Source organism: Ochotona princeps, chromosome 9, assembly GCF_030435755.1.
Source record: "Ochotona princeps isolate mOchPri1 chromosome 9, mOchPri1.hap1, whole genome shotgun sequence".
Taxonomy (NCBI): domain Eukaryota; kingdom Metazoa; phylum Chordata; class Mammalia; order Lagomorpha; family Ochotonidae; genus Ochotona; species Ochotona princeps.
In genome coordinates, this window is record NC_080840.1 from 56,533,932 (window position 1) to 56,551,775 (window position 17,844).

General features: G+C 38.1%; 1 protein-coding gene across 1 annotated transcript in view; it reads right to left on the reverse strand.

The window, feature by feature from the left end:
• Positions 1–17,844, reverse strand: part of EYA1 (EYA transcriptional coactivator and phosphatase 1) — a 146,917-nt gene that overhangs the window by 61,765 nt on the left and 67,308 nt on the right. Inside the window, exons 9-10 of the mRNA XM_058668725.1 lie at positions 6,306–6,445; positions 4,522–4,605 (exon numbers count right to left, since the gene is read on the reverse strand). Of these exons, the coding sequence (XP_058524708.1) occupies positions 4,522–4,605; positions 6,306–6,445 (224 nt within the window). The remainder of the gene's footprint in view (positions 1–4,521; positions 4,606–6,305; positions 6,446–17,844) is intronic.

Consider the following 17,844-nt stretch of genomic DNA (forward strand, 5'->3'; position numbering starts at 1 on the left):
GACTGCACAGAAGTTATAATCTAAGATGCTTGGTGTTGGTGTCATCTCATTGTCCTTGTGCTAAGGGCATGACGTAGAATAGGGGCAGGGGAAGAGCCTCTCTAAAAGATTAGAAGAGATGTTTAGGCTTCCCTGGCCATATATTATCTCCAATATAATCCTCTTTGTGTTTCACTCTTTTAAAAACAACATTTTAAATTGTAAACAATATTCTTAGAGTCTTAAGAAAAGCAGACCATGATTCAGATTTAGCCTATTGGGCTTGCTCTGTCACAATCTCTGGACAAGAATAATAGTTTATAAGGCCTGAGAATTATGTACAATTGAAATTTTGGAACTATAATTCAAGTTTTTTTGGAACAAAGCCACATTTATTCATTCAGACACTGCCAATGGCTGCTTTGGCATACTGTTAGGGATCAGCTGTGTTTGTGGTTATCCACCTAAACACAGTACAACATAATCTTTACTGGCTAATGAAATGGAATAGATAAGCTGCTTTTATACATTTCTTTCTTCAATGTCCTGAATGATCACTGATATACATCTACTAAAGTTCAATTGATTAAAACCCACTATGGTAACTGACACTCTTTTAGAAGTCCTATAAGTTTCAAATCACAAATGCTCAAAGAGCACTACAATTTCAACAGCATCTATTGTTCTTACTATTGATTGTTATTTTTAATAAGATACTATCCTGGGATTTTTACATTCATGATCTAATTTAATTCATAAAACAATTCTGCATGCCAAGTATTTGGTTTTATGGATGTGAAAATTGTGGCTTAAGAAAAAGAAAAAATTTGCCCAAGGACAAAGATCAGAAACATTGAACTTAGATTTGAGTTCAGATCTACTTTAATTTACATCTGCTGCTCTTTCTAGCATATCATGATGTCTACCACACACCAGCAATTCATAAATGCGCAGACACTATTACCATATTACTCACTGCCCACCATGGCAGGATTCAGGTAGTTTTTGGTAGTCAAGTATCAACTATATTACATCAAAATAAAACTACTATTCACTGAATGTTTTATGCCAGATAGGATTATGCTAAATATTTTTCACATTTGGTCTCTGACTTTTTCTAAGTCTCAATTTCTTCATCTGTAAATGGGCTCAGCAAAGCACTATCAGAGTATTAGTGTTTGAATTAAGCAAGTCCTGTACATGTAGGAAATTCTTAACAGACTGTAAACTAAACATGCAAAGTTTTATAATTCCTTTTATGTTTATGCTTTGTTTTTTACATAAAGTGGGGAGTGAAGTTCAACACTCTTAAGATACTTTCTTACCAATATGTCTATGAGATGCAGATGTTAGTAAAAAGAAAGCGCTAAACAAACAAACAAACAACAACAAAAACCAATCCTCCCTAAGACAGGAATCATGCTTAGGTTATCAGCAAAATATTAACTTGAAATACAAGACTTGTTTATCCGCTTCGGTATTAAAAAAAAACTACCTTATGCTGTTTAAAGAGACTCCTCAATGAAAGAAAGAAAGGGGGAGAGGAAAGGAGAGTGAGGGAGGAAGGGAGGAAGGGAGCGAAGAAACAAGTGAAACCTGGAAATTTGCACTTAGCCTGAAGAATTTTTTTTTTAAAGAGAGAGAGAACTGACCTTATTAACAACATTCTCATTTATAGTAACACCCAGAGACTTCATTTTTGTGCTACTATGCTGTTTCTTTTCTCTCTCCTAGCTAAGGCTGAACTGTACCAGCATTCTTTTTTTGTTCCCATACCTTTGTTATAAAACAACACTTCCTTATAACACCTAACATCCCTTCCTCCCACAGCTAGAATTACATGAAAGGTGGGACATTCTCAAACTTTTTTGGGTGCTTACTGCTATACATGCCTTAATTTTGCATTGTATCAGCCAGATCCCATATCCCCTTACTGAATGACCTTCTCATTGGGTTGCCTAAGCTACTGTGACTAAGCTACTTCTCAAGTATCTTGTTCCCATAGAGACAGAACAGCTATCACATTGTCAGGCATTCATTTCTTTACATGATGCAGAGTACGACCCAGCCACACGCTCCTCTGACAACATTCAGGAACCCCAGGGAATAGGGGAAGACTACTTACTAAAAAGTAAGGTGTGACAGGCAATTCTCTTCATCTCTAAAGTTCTCCCATGAGCAGAACATTAAAGTAAGATTTTTTTTTTTGTGTTTGAATGATTCAATATCCTCAGCAAAGCACCTTCAAAAATTGATGTTCCAAGAGAAGCCACCAGGCAATGAGGCAATTGGTTGAGCACAGCTTGGGCACACAGAAGAACTCTCAAGAAATGGTTGGCAAGAGATCAACCTAAGGCTGTCTGAGGAGCTTCTGATTCTAAACTGTGCACCACTAACTCTAAATTCAACTCTCACCCTACCCAATCCCTTTAGAATCCCGAGCTTACCTTACAACCACCACCTGGCATGATCAAGGTGAATGTCTAACAGATATTCTCAAACTTGTTCAACACCAAACTTTCCATTTTCTCTCCAAATTATTTCTTCACTATCTCAACATAAATCTCTTTTCTCAGTTGTTCAGGAAAAAATCTGGTCATCATTTTTCATTCCTGTTACTTCTGTCAATCACTCTGATCCAAACCATCACCAAATCTTCAAGGTTCTGCTTACTCATTACATTAACAATTGAGATAATAATTTGTTTAAAACAGTAAAGGGCTAGTGATAGGTTTGACAGAAGAAATAATACCAAGGAAGCAGTTACATTTTATGGAATCCTTACTATGTATTAGCCACACAGTAAACAATCCAATCAACAGAACGGTTAATTATCTCTTCTCTTTTAAAAAAATAACCACTTTAAAATTTTCTCCTTCTCATTGAGAATTTGATTTAATAGTAATATGAGCCACACTGTTTCATGATATCTCAAGAGAGAATATCAAATAGTGAGACAGTCTTTTTGTTACACATGTGTGGGTTTTTTTAATAGAGCTTTTCTGCTTGTTTTTTTTTCTGGGGAGTGTATCTTTAGGGTCTCAAGATGAAAACTGAGATATGAATCAAGTAGCAATTCCCCCAGTTTTACCTCCAGACCACATGTGCATAATATGTACTTAATGGATAATTACTGAAATAAACATTTACTGAAAGTGAATATATCTAATCAAATTTATAATGCAATCATGCACATCTTACAAGCCTGAATTTTCATATTTAACTGAAATAAATCCCTGCATCACCAAGACATAAGACACACTTTAAACCAACAGTTTCAAGGATATGAGATTTGTAATATATCTTTAAAATAATGAGAAATATTTACAGAAGAATTCCTGAAATTGCCTTCCACCATTTTAAATGCTCTCACTAAATATAAAAAAGCTTATAAAACAACCAACAAGTATACCAACATGAATTCCCAACATTTAGAGAATGCCAAGTCCTGACCTGAAGTTGTACCCATGGAAGATGGCCTGTAATATTCTTTACCTACAACATTAAGATACGTATTCTAACAGACAGCTCTAATGTGGGTGTCTTCTGCTCTTGCCCTTCTGAGTCTCGTACTAAATATCCTTCAAAGAGACTCAGACTCAATAAAGGGATACATGAAGACACTCATAGCATATGCTTTGGAAAGAAAAGATCAAACACTGTTCATTGCTGAAGACCACAAATGAAATACTGGACCCACTGAATCTTTTGGCAAGAAAACTCTGGGTCCTAGAAGAAATTTTACATAGAAGAAAGAAACAGAGAGAGAGAGAAGGCACAGAGGGAGGAAAAGAGCAAGGGAATATCATTATAGTCTTAGAATTGCTTCTCTGAACTATATTGCATTTGCTAAAAAAAAATGAAAATAAAAGTGCTTAAAAGTAAAACTTAAAAATTTCAACAAGAGATCATTCTAAGATATCTACATCTTTCAATATTTCACACTACAATAGCACTCAATCATTTTTATTCACTATGGCCCAAAGTAAACTCATGTTTAACTGCATAAATTACCTTAATTTGAAGAATCTCTTTGAATTCACTGATGAGTTTTGCCTGTAGCTTTGACTATATCAACAAAATCATTTTCCTTTGTATATTTTAGATTTGTTACTTAAAATTAAATCCTATTCACTTGGATAAAACATCAATTTTAGGTAACTTCCAAAGAAGTTAAAAACTAAGTCCTTGTGGTTGGTGCAGTGACTCAACAGGCTAATCCTTTACCTGCAAGCACCAGCATCCCATAAGGGCACAAGGTCTAGCCCAGGCTGTTCCACTTCCAATCCAGCTCCATGCTTAAGCCTGGGAAAGTAGCAGAGGGTGGCCCAGATCCTTGGACCTCTGCACCCACATGGGAGGCCCAGAAAGAAACTCCTGGCTCCTGGCCTCAAATCAGTTCAGTTCTGGCCATTACAAAGATTTGGGGAGTGAACCAGTATACAGAAGATGTTTCTCTGTAACTCTTCCTTTCAAATAAAAATAAATAAATCTTAAAAGCAACAAACAAACAAAAAACAGCTGATGTTTCCTGGTACTCACCCTCCCGTATCTGTTGGCGTAGGACCCAGTGAGCAAGGAATGAAAAACAATGATCGTCTCGTCCAAGTCCCAGATGAACACTCTCTATAAGGCAAGAACCCAATTAATGCATCTTCATGTTGATTGAGAAAAGTGGTTCAGTTAACTTCATCATGAAACAGTAGTCTTAAATGTGAGGCCAAAATCACATATGGCTTCATGACATTTAAAGCCACACCTGCTTCAAAGAGTATTGCTCAGCTATTCTCTAGATAGAACCTCAGATGAGGCACAAGAATATAATTCTATCAGCAACATCAATATAACTATGGGAAAGAAATAACAATGTGTCCCTTATTTTTGTAGAACTTTTGTCTTGGTTTTGAAGAAATGAAAAATGAGCTATTACTAGTCTGTTTATATACTGAGATAGAGTGGCCATTACTTAAAAAAAATTCACTTTTGAATCTGTCACCTGTTCATTTATTAAGAAGTGTTAAAAATAACCTCATGTTTTACCCTCATCATCCAAATACTAACACTTATATTTGACAGCAAATTTGCATAAATATATTCTATTTCTATTATCTATTAGACAACCATAAAAGGCATGGGATATCTAGTTGGCTGTCTATTTCCAGAGGTTGTACATTTGTGCAGCCAATCAACCTCAGACCAAAAATATCTGAAAAAAATCACACTGTATTCAACATGTACAAACTTTTACCTTGTTGGTTTTTCGCAAGCAACACAGTGTAACAACTATTTTCACAGCATCCACACAGAATATTCACTAAGCTAGAGTTGATTTAGAGTATTCCAAACCCTATGGAATTGTACCATAAAATTCAAAATAAAAAAGTATGTGAGACTTTATGACTATGTGAGCATTTTATGTAAGGATGTTGAGTATCTGTAGATGTGCTTGGGAACGAGGGGATCCAGGAACCTGTTTCCCATGGATACCGAGGGGTGACTGTGTATTGTTCATGCAAGGCTTTTTAAGTCTTTAGGTTATAGACATTTAACGACTTCAGCAGACACATAACTCATGCTCTTAGACACACTCTTGGGGTATTCAGGATTGGAGTTAAAGGGATTTGTTTCAAGGGAAAAAAAAAGGTCTCCAAGACACCACAGACAGCCTCCCCAGCATTCCCCTTTCCTTTTCCCATACCCACTCACACCAGTAAATATTCATACCAGATTCTGCTGGAAAAATTTTGTCTTTCCAGCCAAAATAATCACGTTTTCCACCATCAGATTTCACTTTGGCAAAAAGCAGAAACTTAATTACAGTGGATTCGAGGCTATGAAACCTACCACCCTTTCAGTTTTTACTTAATCCTTTCTGCTTTTGAACTCCAGCAAAACATGTCTCAGAAGGTGATTACCATTTCAATTTAGAACATTCTGAGCTTCCCTTTCTCAATATACACAAATGTGTCTTTAATTTCAAAGTAGATTTCATTAAGGATTTTTAGTAAGATGCTTACTTAACTGAAATGGCAATGACACAGAGCAGTACAGCAGAGATTTCAAGGCAGAATTTTTTAATTTAACATGTGTTTTTACTGTAAAACAAATAGATGCTTTACGACACGGTTAATGCAGAAGAAAACTACCAAAAACAGACAGTTGTTTAACTTATAGCCAACAGTGAAGAAAGAAAAGCATTGTATTTTCTAAGAAAATATAATAATAACAGAAGCATTTGCTCACTGGTCTTTCCATAGCAGTTCTATGGTCACCAACTGGCAACTGCAACACCTTGTTACTCATTCTGGTGTTGGCAATGTTCTCACCTCTAGGTCAGAATCCGGGGGAGGTGAAGGGTTATTGTTTCTTCGGCCTCGTCCACGTGATTTTCCATCAGAACCTCGACGCAACCGTTCAGAATCTGAATCTTTAATGGGTGTCGATGGGCTATGGATTGCACTGTACTCTGTAGAAAGACACAGAAGCATGTTCACCTGGTAGTTCCACTTGCTCTTAGCCAAAAGGCCGAGAAGCGATCACCTTGAGATTCCAATACCATGGTACCCGGATTAATCTTGTTTTAATTCAGAGGTATGTAAAGCATATTTCATTCTGCTTAAATCCTACACTATGTTATATCTGCATTCATCAATCATCAAAGAGACCTCTGACTCCAAGGTATGTTTTGAAATAAAGAATGCTCAGAAATAAAATATAATTGGAGGTCAAACAGAACACATAATAGCAAGTTTCGTAGCTTCTCCTTAGAGTTTTTGAGGATTCCATGATGCGCTGGCCCCCCCCACACACATCAGCTTCTCTCATTGTACACAATTGGCACCTTGGCCCTATTGAGGCACTGGCCCATTTACCTCTGTGTTAATCCTTCCGGTTATCTATGCAAAGGATGCTTATTCATGGAAACAGATGAGAAGGAAAACCACACGCACGGTAGGTAAAACTGAGCCAATGGGAATTCTCTTTGAAAACTTTAAAGATTCCTATTTTCCTCCCTCATTTTATGTAAAACATATAAGGAGAGCAGATATATGGAACATGCCCATTTGCATTTAATATCTCTCTTGCAACCAAACTTCCAAAACAAGGCAGCACATTAAAACTGCTCATTCGGGGAACTCAAAGAAACCACTGAAATAATTACACCAACACCACAAAATAAAGAACTATTTTCAAATGGCTCAGAGGAAGAGTGGGGCAGTGGTTGTGGGGTTTACAAGATTTTTATTGTGTGTCCAGAAGGAACATAAAAACATGTATTCTTATGTCTTAGGTAAAATATTCATTGCCTTTCCAAGATAATCCCTGCCTTTCCCCAATGCCAGATATTAGGTGTTCTCTGGCTATTTCCACAAAGCTTTATGCCATTGCTCTACCAGATATATGCTGAAATTCCTCAATCTAAACCTTTATGGGGAACAATTATTTTCATTCTGATATTGTTGACACTACATTTCACCAACCAGGAAACTAGGCAGCTCAACTAAAGGTCTGATAATCTAATAATGTTCTATCAACCTTAGCCACAAACACCAGGCCATCCTTGTTTTAAGCTACATGTTCTCAATACTACCACCAAGCTTAAATGCTTCTCTGAAGCCTTTTGAGTAGATGGGAATACATTTTGCAGTAAATTCTGATTCTAAACCAAATGAAACAGCCTATATCTTCCACTTAAAGTTTGAAGGAATCCATCACTTGTATATAACACTTACGAATATCTCCTTCATAACAAATCAAATGGGGACCTGGCGTGGTAGCCTAGTGGCTAAAGTCCTCACCTTGCATGTGCTGGAATCCCATACGGGTACCAGTTCATATCCTGGCTGATCCACTTCCCTTTCAGTTCCATGTTTGTGATCTGGAGAGCAATAGAGGAGAGCTCAAAGCCTTGGGACCCTGCAACAGTGTGGGAGACCAGAAGCAGTTCCTGGCTCTTTGCTTTCGGATTGACTCAGCTGTGGCCATTGCAGGCGCTTGGGGAGTGAACCAGCAGAAGGTAGCTTTTTCTGTCTCTCCTTTTCTCCGTAAGGTCTGACTTTCCAGTAAAAATAAATAAATCTAAAAAAATAAACCAGATGGCAAAGTTTTTCATATAGACTGGTCATGTTATTCTCATAACCAAAATTGTTCATGATGACCGTGATGCCCATTAGTTAACTATGCTCAGAATATCCTTAACAACTTCATTCAGTGGGTCAGTTTATTCAGTTCTTTCAGATGCATTTCTGAGCTAACTCATCTCACAGACTACTAAAATATAATGGTGTCTGGCCAAAGTTAATCATTCTATAAATCTACACTAATATTCTTTTATTGCAGCGGAGATGACTAAGGCATTTCTCCTTACAATGTTCCAAACCAAGCATCTTTCTTCCATGTTTGTGGAGACTCTGAGGCTTCAGATGAATATATTTTTTTAGTAGTTGTGCATATACAATTTTTTTAAATGCATTGTTCTTCCACGTCAAACTTGTGCAGATATGGGTATTCAACACAGCAGTTAAAATATCTCTCAGAAAACTCAACAACCCATACTGGAGTGCCTTGGGTTCTTTTCCTGGTTACAGTCCTTATTCCACCTTCCTGTTAATGTGCTCTCTGAGAGGCCAAAAGCAATGGCTCAAGTTCTTGGGTGCCTGTGTGTGAGGTCCAGAGTGTGTTCTAGGTTCCTGTTACTGCTCAAACGCATTTCAGGCAGTTGTGGGTTAAAAATGTGGGGACTCAATCAGCAAATCGGAGATCTCTGTCTCTTTCAAATAAAAAAAAATATTTGAAAAAATCTGTGGTATACAGCTCTTTGCAGAATCTGGATAGCTACCATGTGAAACAAATCATATGCTAGTCTGTTTAATAGTGTTAAACAAAGCATTTATGCTGCAACCAACAGAACTGGCCTCTAAATCAAACTATACCAAATATTTTACTACAAAATCTTGAATGTGAGCCTTTAGTTTTTATAAGTGCATATTTAAGAAGTTAAAAACACCAAGTAACATGTTTTCATACACTTTATTTTTTGCACTGTCATCAAGATAGTTATTCTTAAAACAATTTATCTTATATAAGTTTTTTAAACACAAGTTTCCTCCTACTGATTACATATCGACTCTTTTTGTTATTTATCCCTGATTTAAAAACTCAAATCTTCCAAAATTTATTCCATCTCATTTTTTTTCTGGAAATAGACAAGCTATAATTAAATGAATCACTCACATTTGGAAATCTTTCCCAAAAAAAAAACAAATTCAGTGGGCAAAATATACAGGAAAATATTAAAATCATCATATGCAAAGTTTTTCCAGGTGGAGAAAAGAAAAAAACAGAAAAGATGGATAATCTGACACCTTTAAACATTGAACAAAACCACATCCACACATTATTGACCTCTACTTTTAAGAAGGGCAATGAAATTAAAAATGATGCAAGATAGTTTTAAAAATCACTTCCTTATTGCTCTAGGATGTGGAATTCAATGTGTACCCTCTCTCAATGCTTTCCCAACTCTAACTTCTCCTTTCTCTTACTAGTGGAAAACAACTCAGACAAATTTATCTTCTAATCCACTGACAGCTCATGTTTCACTAAAACCCTCTTCCAGTTGTTCAACTTTACCCCCACTTAGATACTAGAAATGAAAATACTTTGAAAAGCGTGCACTTCACTTAACACATGGATTGGATGTTAGGTTCACACTCTCCTAGGCACTATATTGAAACTTATTATTAAACTATCTGGGAGCTTGAAACTTATTATAAGATCCCAAATACATACGGTTCTGCCTTATCAGAATTTAAAATTCAGAGGGAGATATAGACTAATGGACAAAATTAAGATCATAAAATGATATGGAAGTGGTCCTGACAAGAAGGCAAAAGGCCACCAACGAAATCCTTATAACTAAGATTTACAAGGGGGAGAGAAGTTTTCTGAAGATGGATGACACATTCTCCATTAAGGAGGCCACAGAAAAGCTCCAGGCAGGGTAGCATAGGCAGGTCTGAAGGTCACAGGAAGAAAGCATGTCATGTTGAACTAAACAAAACAATAAAACAAAAAAATTCAACATGACCTGAGTGTACAGAGAAATATAGAAATGAAGCCAGTGTGGCAAGCAAAAATTCAACAAGGCAGTGGTGACTACAGCTCCAGGTTGGAAGTCTGCTAAAAACATGTTATCACTAAGAAAGGAAAATGAGTAAGGAGGATAATCCAATAATCCGGGTAGGACGGTGACGGCCTGGGTGCAGTTCATAGTGCTAGGGAGATCGGAAGAGTCCGTAAAAGGTAAAGCCACAACTAGTTGGACAAGAAAGTCAGAAATCAAGGATGACGTCCACACCAGTTGTGATTTCACAATTTCATGAGCTCTAAGATGTGGTGTTGGATTTAGGAAGAAGGAGTTATGGTCAAGAAGATAAGTCAAAATTCAAGCTCAGCTGTGGATATACCGAATTTAAACAGTCCCTGATGTTCAAATAAAGATGCCCCCAATAGGCTGCTAGACTATTCTGAAGTTCATAGAAGCAATGTGGGCTGAGTTTAGGCTTATAAATAGATGCATTATGCAAGGAAAGAAAATGGGTATAGTTTAAAAATGCAGTGTGTATAGAAGGGCTGAACAACGAAAGATGGATGAGGTGTGTGGCAAAAAAACAGTTTGTATATTGCAGATCAACTGAGAGGCAAAGCAAGACTGAATTCAAGAACATTTCAGGATTAGAGTCACAGAAAGACCTGGTACACAGGGCAACATCATAGATTTGCGAAGATGGAAGAGTACATAGGACTAAAACTCTAAAAGCATTCGTGATAACCCTGGTGTGGCCAAATTCAATATTTACTTCGTAATACTCAGTCTAATTCCACTTGTATTTGTTCCCACCACTCCCTCCTTTAAATGTCAAAAAAAAAAAAATCCTGATTTTCCTTTCTTCCACTTCCCACTATTCCTTTTCAGTCATTAAACTTGAATTAAATACTTGTGTTCTCTACATCCGTGAGATTTGAAACTGCTGACCTAGCTTAAGATAAAGAGTTTGTATCAGGATGCTAATTGATGCTATACTTCTTTTTTTCCAACATCTCCCAAGACTGAAAAAAAAAAAAAAAGGCAGCTAAACAGTGTGGCTTTTGAGAAAGTTGATTGTTCTAGAGCAAGTACTTCATGGTCCTCTTGCCTTGTTGAAGGATCTCAGGGGTTGGTAGTATTAAGAGGGATCCATGATACTGTATAGGCTAATTTCAAAGCTTTGCTTACTGATCTCTTGACTTGAATATCTTACTGTTGGATGGGCCTCTTTACCCGATACCATAATTAGCCTTGCCCCCAAATGAATCCTTCCTCTCTACTAGCAACGGGATCAACAATGCCACTATCTACCCATTTCTCTATTCCAGCAACTTCTTACTGGATCCATCAAACAAAAATAAATTCTATGGTTTTTACACTGAAATGCTTTTGGTTTAAGGTCCTGCTCTCATTACCTCTTGCTTTAGTTCTATCAAGGAGCTATTTCCAGGATTGTCATTCTTAGTCTTTCTACTCTTTTATGCACGGCTATCACCCTTAGATGCTCATAACTCAGTTTGGAACAGAAAGAACTGCCTAGTTGCTGGGCCACTGAGCTATGGATTCAACTGCCATAGTTTGAATCTTCATTTCTACTGGCTATTAGAATGGCTTTTCTAGTTGTTTACCCTTTGATCACTCAGCCTCATCACCTGCAAAATGTGAGTAGGTGAGAGAAAATGAACCTATACATGCATAAAGAACTGGAACCATCAATAGCACTAGTACTGTATGGACTTGCTTTTAGTTTTTCAAAAAGAAAGAAAAAGTCATTCATCAATGACTTTAACTGCTCTCTCCCTGCATAATTGGCTGCAGATATACAAAGTTTGTGATCTCACTTTTCTGAAAGCACTGTGCTATTTTGACTTTGCACACAGTCTTCATTTTTCTTATAATGCTTTTCCTAACTCTTATCCTCACCCCTGAAATCCTTTTCAATGTCTGAAGACCAAGATCAAGTGTATTTTTTGTCAGTTCTCACTCTAAGTCTTGGCGCTGCCTTCATAATTACTCTTCTCTCTATTATGCAATTTCACGATGTTTGTGCTTTGGATGTTGGCAGTGAACAACAATTGGGCAGAATTATTTTGAGCAAGACCTAACACACCTGCTCTGGAGTAGCACAATTTTCATGGTGTTTATTGTTTATTCCCAGAGCATTTAAGTGTCTAGCAGGCAAGGTAAACATGAAGAACTCAGTGATAACTGAGTGTTCCTCAAGCCCACCTTTAATTCACTAAATGTGTGAAGGTTATTATTTATATGGATTAGTTGAAATATTACAAATAGGAAATAGCTGTAAAAGTTAATGCTTATGCATTTTATTATAAAATATTAAAACTAAGATAATTAAAATTCCACATTTGTAAATTCTTCAGGTGTCTATAAATCCATCACTATTAAAAAAAATCAATGTAACTCAATAGAGTTCATCTACTTCATTTCCTTGAGCTAGAAACTCATAGTAATTAGTTCCAGTTTTTCATTCCTTAGTCTCATTTTTTACTTAGCTGAAAACATAGCCTGGCTCATTTAGCTTTAATACTCTCTTACCTTGGATGTACAACATTTACCATATCTTCCTAGCAGTTTTTAATCTTCCTGTCTTAAGTAAATCAGTCACCTTTAGAACTATTCCATTTAGTGTACTCTGGACAACTCCAGTTCTCCAACCTCCAGGTTTATTGCCTATTAGATGCAGTCTAAATTCCTTGCTGAGTCCATATCTCTCATGCCTCCCTCAACATGCTCTCTGCTTTCTTGAACATTTTGCCAAACAGCTTTCAAAAAGATCGCTCCCATTTCAAAAGGACCACATTTACCATAAACTTCTACACGCTAGTTGTCATTTTAAAGACAACACTGTTATATGTAATACGGAAAAATAGTACAAATAATAACAGGATGTTAATTTGTACGTCTTAGAGATGTTTTGAAACATTCCCTATTGTGAACTATCCAATTCTTTGGCCACTTTTAATAATCCTTTATGGGTTAGAACAAATGATTTTAGCTTAGTTTTCATAGTTACAAATACAGTTCCTAGCCTGATATTTCCTTAAATTATGCTTTCCTTCAAAGAACCTTTTTATCTTTATGGATTCTTGCCGCTCGGCACGAAGGCCTGGCTGACTGCTTCAAGATTTAGGGATAAGCATTGACATTCACTCAGGGTAGCAGGGGATTTCTGATCTAAATTTACACTCCTGGGACTACCCAGGCCAGTGGCAGTTGTAAAGGAAGTAGGATACAGGGTTCCTGCTGACTCCCCTCTCGGTAGTAGGGGAGGATGAAGACTCTGCTTATTCATTTCTAAGTCTCCAAGAGGTGAAAGACTACTTCCCTCAAATGCGATGAAGTAACTGATCCGCTGGCTGAGAGGAAGCTCTCACCGCATGTACTGTGACATTGGACAGAGGCCAGAAGAGTATGGTCTCTGGATAGACCTTGAATCTGTCTGCTAAGACATTTCTGCTTGCTTTGTACAAAATGAAATGTGAAGGTGTACTTTTTTTTTTTTTTTGAGGGAGGCACAGGAAATCCTTAGGAAAAATACCTGAATTTGGTGAAATTAGACATGGTGATCAACAATTACGTTCTATGAGTGGCTATCAGCGGAGAGCATCGCTTTTCTAAGTGCAAACATTGTCTTCTTCAAGACTTAAGCCTTCAAGCATAAGGGATAATACACATGAGCTGGAAATAGATGACAGACAACAACTGAACGTTCAACATTAGCATAAGCATATGCAAAAACTCATCTTTACAGGCAGTATATCAAGCCCAAATCATGGAGACTAAAAAAAGAATGCAGAGATTTTAACTCTTTAAGTCAACAAGGAAAGGATGCCATGACCCTTAAGGTATTCCCCATAAGAATGCATCAAGACTAATGCTAGTAAACAGAAATCCAATGAATGTATTTCTGTTTATATTTAAAAAAAAAAATGTTTATTTGTGGGTGCCCAGCACAATGGATCAATGGCTTAATCCTCACCTTACATGCATCATGGTTCCCTTATGGGTGCCAGTTTGTGTCTCGGCTGCTCCACTTTGCATCCAGCTCCCTGTTGTGGCCTGGGAAAGCAGCAGAGGACAAGCCCAAAGCCTTCGGACTCTGTACCCATGTAGGAAACCAGGTAGAAGTTCCTGGTTCTTGGCTTCAGATCAGCTCAACTCTGGCCATTGTGGACATTTGGGAAGTGAACCAGCAGAAGGAAGATTTTTCTCTCTGTCTCTCCTCTCTGTAAATTCACCTTTCAATAAACAAATCTTTTAAAATGTTTATTTGTTTGAAAAGAGAGGGAGTTATCTTTCTTCTGCTAGGTTGCTCATCCACCAAATGCTTGCAGTGTTCAATGCTGTTTCAGGCCAAGGCTGGAATCAGTCTCCCAGATAATTGACATGGACTCAACTTCTAGTGTGATCGCCTGCTGCCTTGCATAGAGCATATTAATCAGAAGCTGGAGTCGGCAGCCCAGAAGAGACCCCAACTCAGGTACTCTGATATGCAATACAGGTGTCCCAAGTGGCCTTCTACCCTCAAAGTGGTAAACCAGTCCCATTTGACAATTTAAACAATTATTTATATTTGACAATTTTGAAAATCAGTTTTCGTCTAATGGAAGAAAGTTTTGTGAAGCTGAGCTTGATAATTTTTGGATAAGTAAATGTGACTGCATCTTACTCCAGGGATAGGCAGGTGGTCACCATGTATTGTCCTGGACTTCTTTTGATTAGCAACACTGAGTGGCAAAGTCAGGGAAGCTGCTGGTGGCCAAACAGATAGTTTTTCCAAATAAACTAATGTAACTTCTCCCTCTCATCATCATCATTGCTGTTGTTTTGGTCTCTACATAATCAAAAACAGAGGTTGGTCAATTTTCCTGTAATGAGTTAGATAGCCACTATCATCAGCTTTCTGGGCCACACACTCTCCATTGCAGTTACTGTATCCTGGTGTCACAGCAGCAGCTAGAAACACAGCATGGATTACACATTTCCCTTGGCTTTGGGAGGCACCAGACATACTCATTACATGTGGATTTATGGTCTCATCTCATGGTCAAAGGCGGGCAACATGTCTAATGAAACTGATGCCAGAGGGGCCCTGCCCCAGGTCTGGAGCCTGGGGGACACTGTTTGCCAGACTCTTGTAAGCTGACTGATTCTGGAAGATGCAAGCTAATATTGCATGAGCAGCAGCTACACACACCAGGGATATCAGCAGTGTTTCTGAACAAAGAAAAATTTCAAGACTTGCCACCATCACGACATGCTGTTTCCTCTGCAGGAAAGGGATGGGAAAAGTTGCAGGAAGGCTTTCCCACGAGCACTCTGATTCTTCCCTGCCATACAGTGGCCTAAAACAGGTGACTCTGACATAGGTTTCTAACCAGGGCCACCTCCAGTGCTCCAGACAACATTCTGTATGGTAGGTTCTTTTTCTGAGGCAGAGTAGGAAGGCTGCCAGAACTCAACTTCTATTGTCAGAAATCCTCAGACTGAAAACTGAAATTTCTATCATCTTCAAAATTCTAAAGAAATTCCAGTGGTGGCCTGACCTTCATGCTTGAATTCTCACATTGCAGGGTATAATAATACAGCAATCAAATGCTCACAAGAGAGAATGCATGCTTAGGCATATATTGAGTCAACTAACTCGGCTTTCCTCTGCAGTAAATGGGCAATGATGCAAGCAAACTTCTCTGTATGGCTCTTTATGCAATGCTGCTTTTCAGAAACAAGCTTTTGAAATAAATCAATTTAAAGCAGTTACAAAAGAAGTCATGTTATTTGCGTACTGGATCTGAACTTCACTACTCAAACTGGGAAAAGAATAGAGTAGGCTTTTTTGTTTTTGTTTTCAATGGATCTCAGCGCCACCTCGAATCAACTATAGCCTCCCTCCTAGGGCACCCTGAGGTCTACTCTGTCCTACCTTTCCTTTCCTGCATCTGAAATTTGTGTCATTCAACACAAGGTACACTACTAGTTGGCCTTTTGATATTAAAGGTTTCTACGTATCTCAGTTCTATATTTTTCTGAGTTTATTAGGATAGTCCTATGGCAGTGTTTGTATCTATTTGGAAATGGCAGCTTCTGCTTGGACTTAATTTTTGTTAGATGTCTGAAAAGACAAGTAAATATGCAAAATTGCTTTCTCTGGAAGCTGTGCCTCTGGCCACTGCTCCTGGTATGCCACCTGCCAGATGCAGACTCTTTTTTCACTAGGGTTTGATGAGATTCCAGCAGAATCTGTATCCAGGGCCAGCTTTATGGATGTGCAGTCTATGCAGGTGGACAGGGCTCTGGGTTAAGATGGGACCTGTGTAAGTTTAATGCTGTGTTGTCTTGAAATTCTCTATTTTCAAGCTAGAAGGCCACCAGTTCTGTCATCCTTTCTGAGGCTACCACAAGCAAATCCATGATCTGGGGCAGCAAGTACTAACCCTGGCATCCCTAGATACATAGAATACCTATCACGTGCCAAGAAACTTATTCAACAATGGGAATCTGTTTGAGTAAGATGATAGCTCCTGCCCTTATACAATCTTAGAGCTGCCTATATTGATCATATACCAAGTGGTCACAAGCATGAAATAGCACGTCCCTTTCATATTTGCCAGATGTAATTTATAGCTACAAGTAAGAAATTTGGCTTTGTGTTCTCTGAGAAAACAAGCCACCACTCTTTGTGGCTGGTTCTGCTAATCTACCAGTACTCTTTACATGGGCTCTCCTTGCCTCTTGTTAGCAGATGAATGCTGTTTGCTGAAGGCCAATCAATTTTTACTTTATACATGGAATCCCAGCTCCCTTTCACATCCTCCAGCCATCATTCCCTACCTTCTCGATTATCTGCATTTGAATATTTCTTATCTTAAAAATATCCCCTAATTCCCTCTCCACATCCTGCCCCATTCCCCCATTACTTTGTAGTGTACAATGAGAAAGCCATTGAAAGAAGTGTGGACATCGCAGCACAGGAGTCAAACCTCCTCCTGGGATGCCTGCTTCCCTTACTGGTGTACTGGTTAGAGTCTTCGCTGATTCGGCTCCCCACTAAGGTGCCCACAGATGATGGCACAAACACTTAGGTCCCTGATGGAGTTCCTAGTTCCTGGTATTGGCTATGCTGGCTATTTGGGGAATGAGCCAGTAGATGGAGGATCTCTCTTTCTAAACACACACACACACACACACACACACACACACACACACTTTTTCCTCTGTATGTATCATTCTGCCTTTTAGACGAAAATGAACATTAAATATTTTTGTTTAAATTCAAAGAATTGTGGCTCTGTGCTAAATTTCCTCTCCTCTCATTGTTTCTTAGGCACACTACTTCCTCCAACACTCTGCTTTGTCAAAGTGAACAATGCTCACACTGCAAAATCTAATAATCAAATCTGTATCATTCTTCCCCAACCTTTGGCTTTCAACACACATGTCCAATCACTTGAACACTTTGCTTTGTAGCACTCACTTATTTAGCCTCTGTGAGGCCTATTTTTAGCTCTCCCCTTACTCACTGATTCATCTTGCCAAGTCCCCTACACGGGCTCAGTACTTGTTTGTTTCCCCTTCTGTAGTTATTCCTACATTTCAGCCCATTTACACGCATGGCTTTAAATGGTATCTGGATGCTGATGACTCACTAAGTTAGGCACAGAACTATCTTAACAATATCAGACTTATCCAGCAACTTTTCATCTCCTCTTATATTTCTAACAGGCCTCTCAGAGTTCACTTGTGCTCAACAAAAA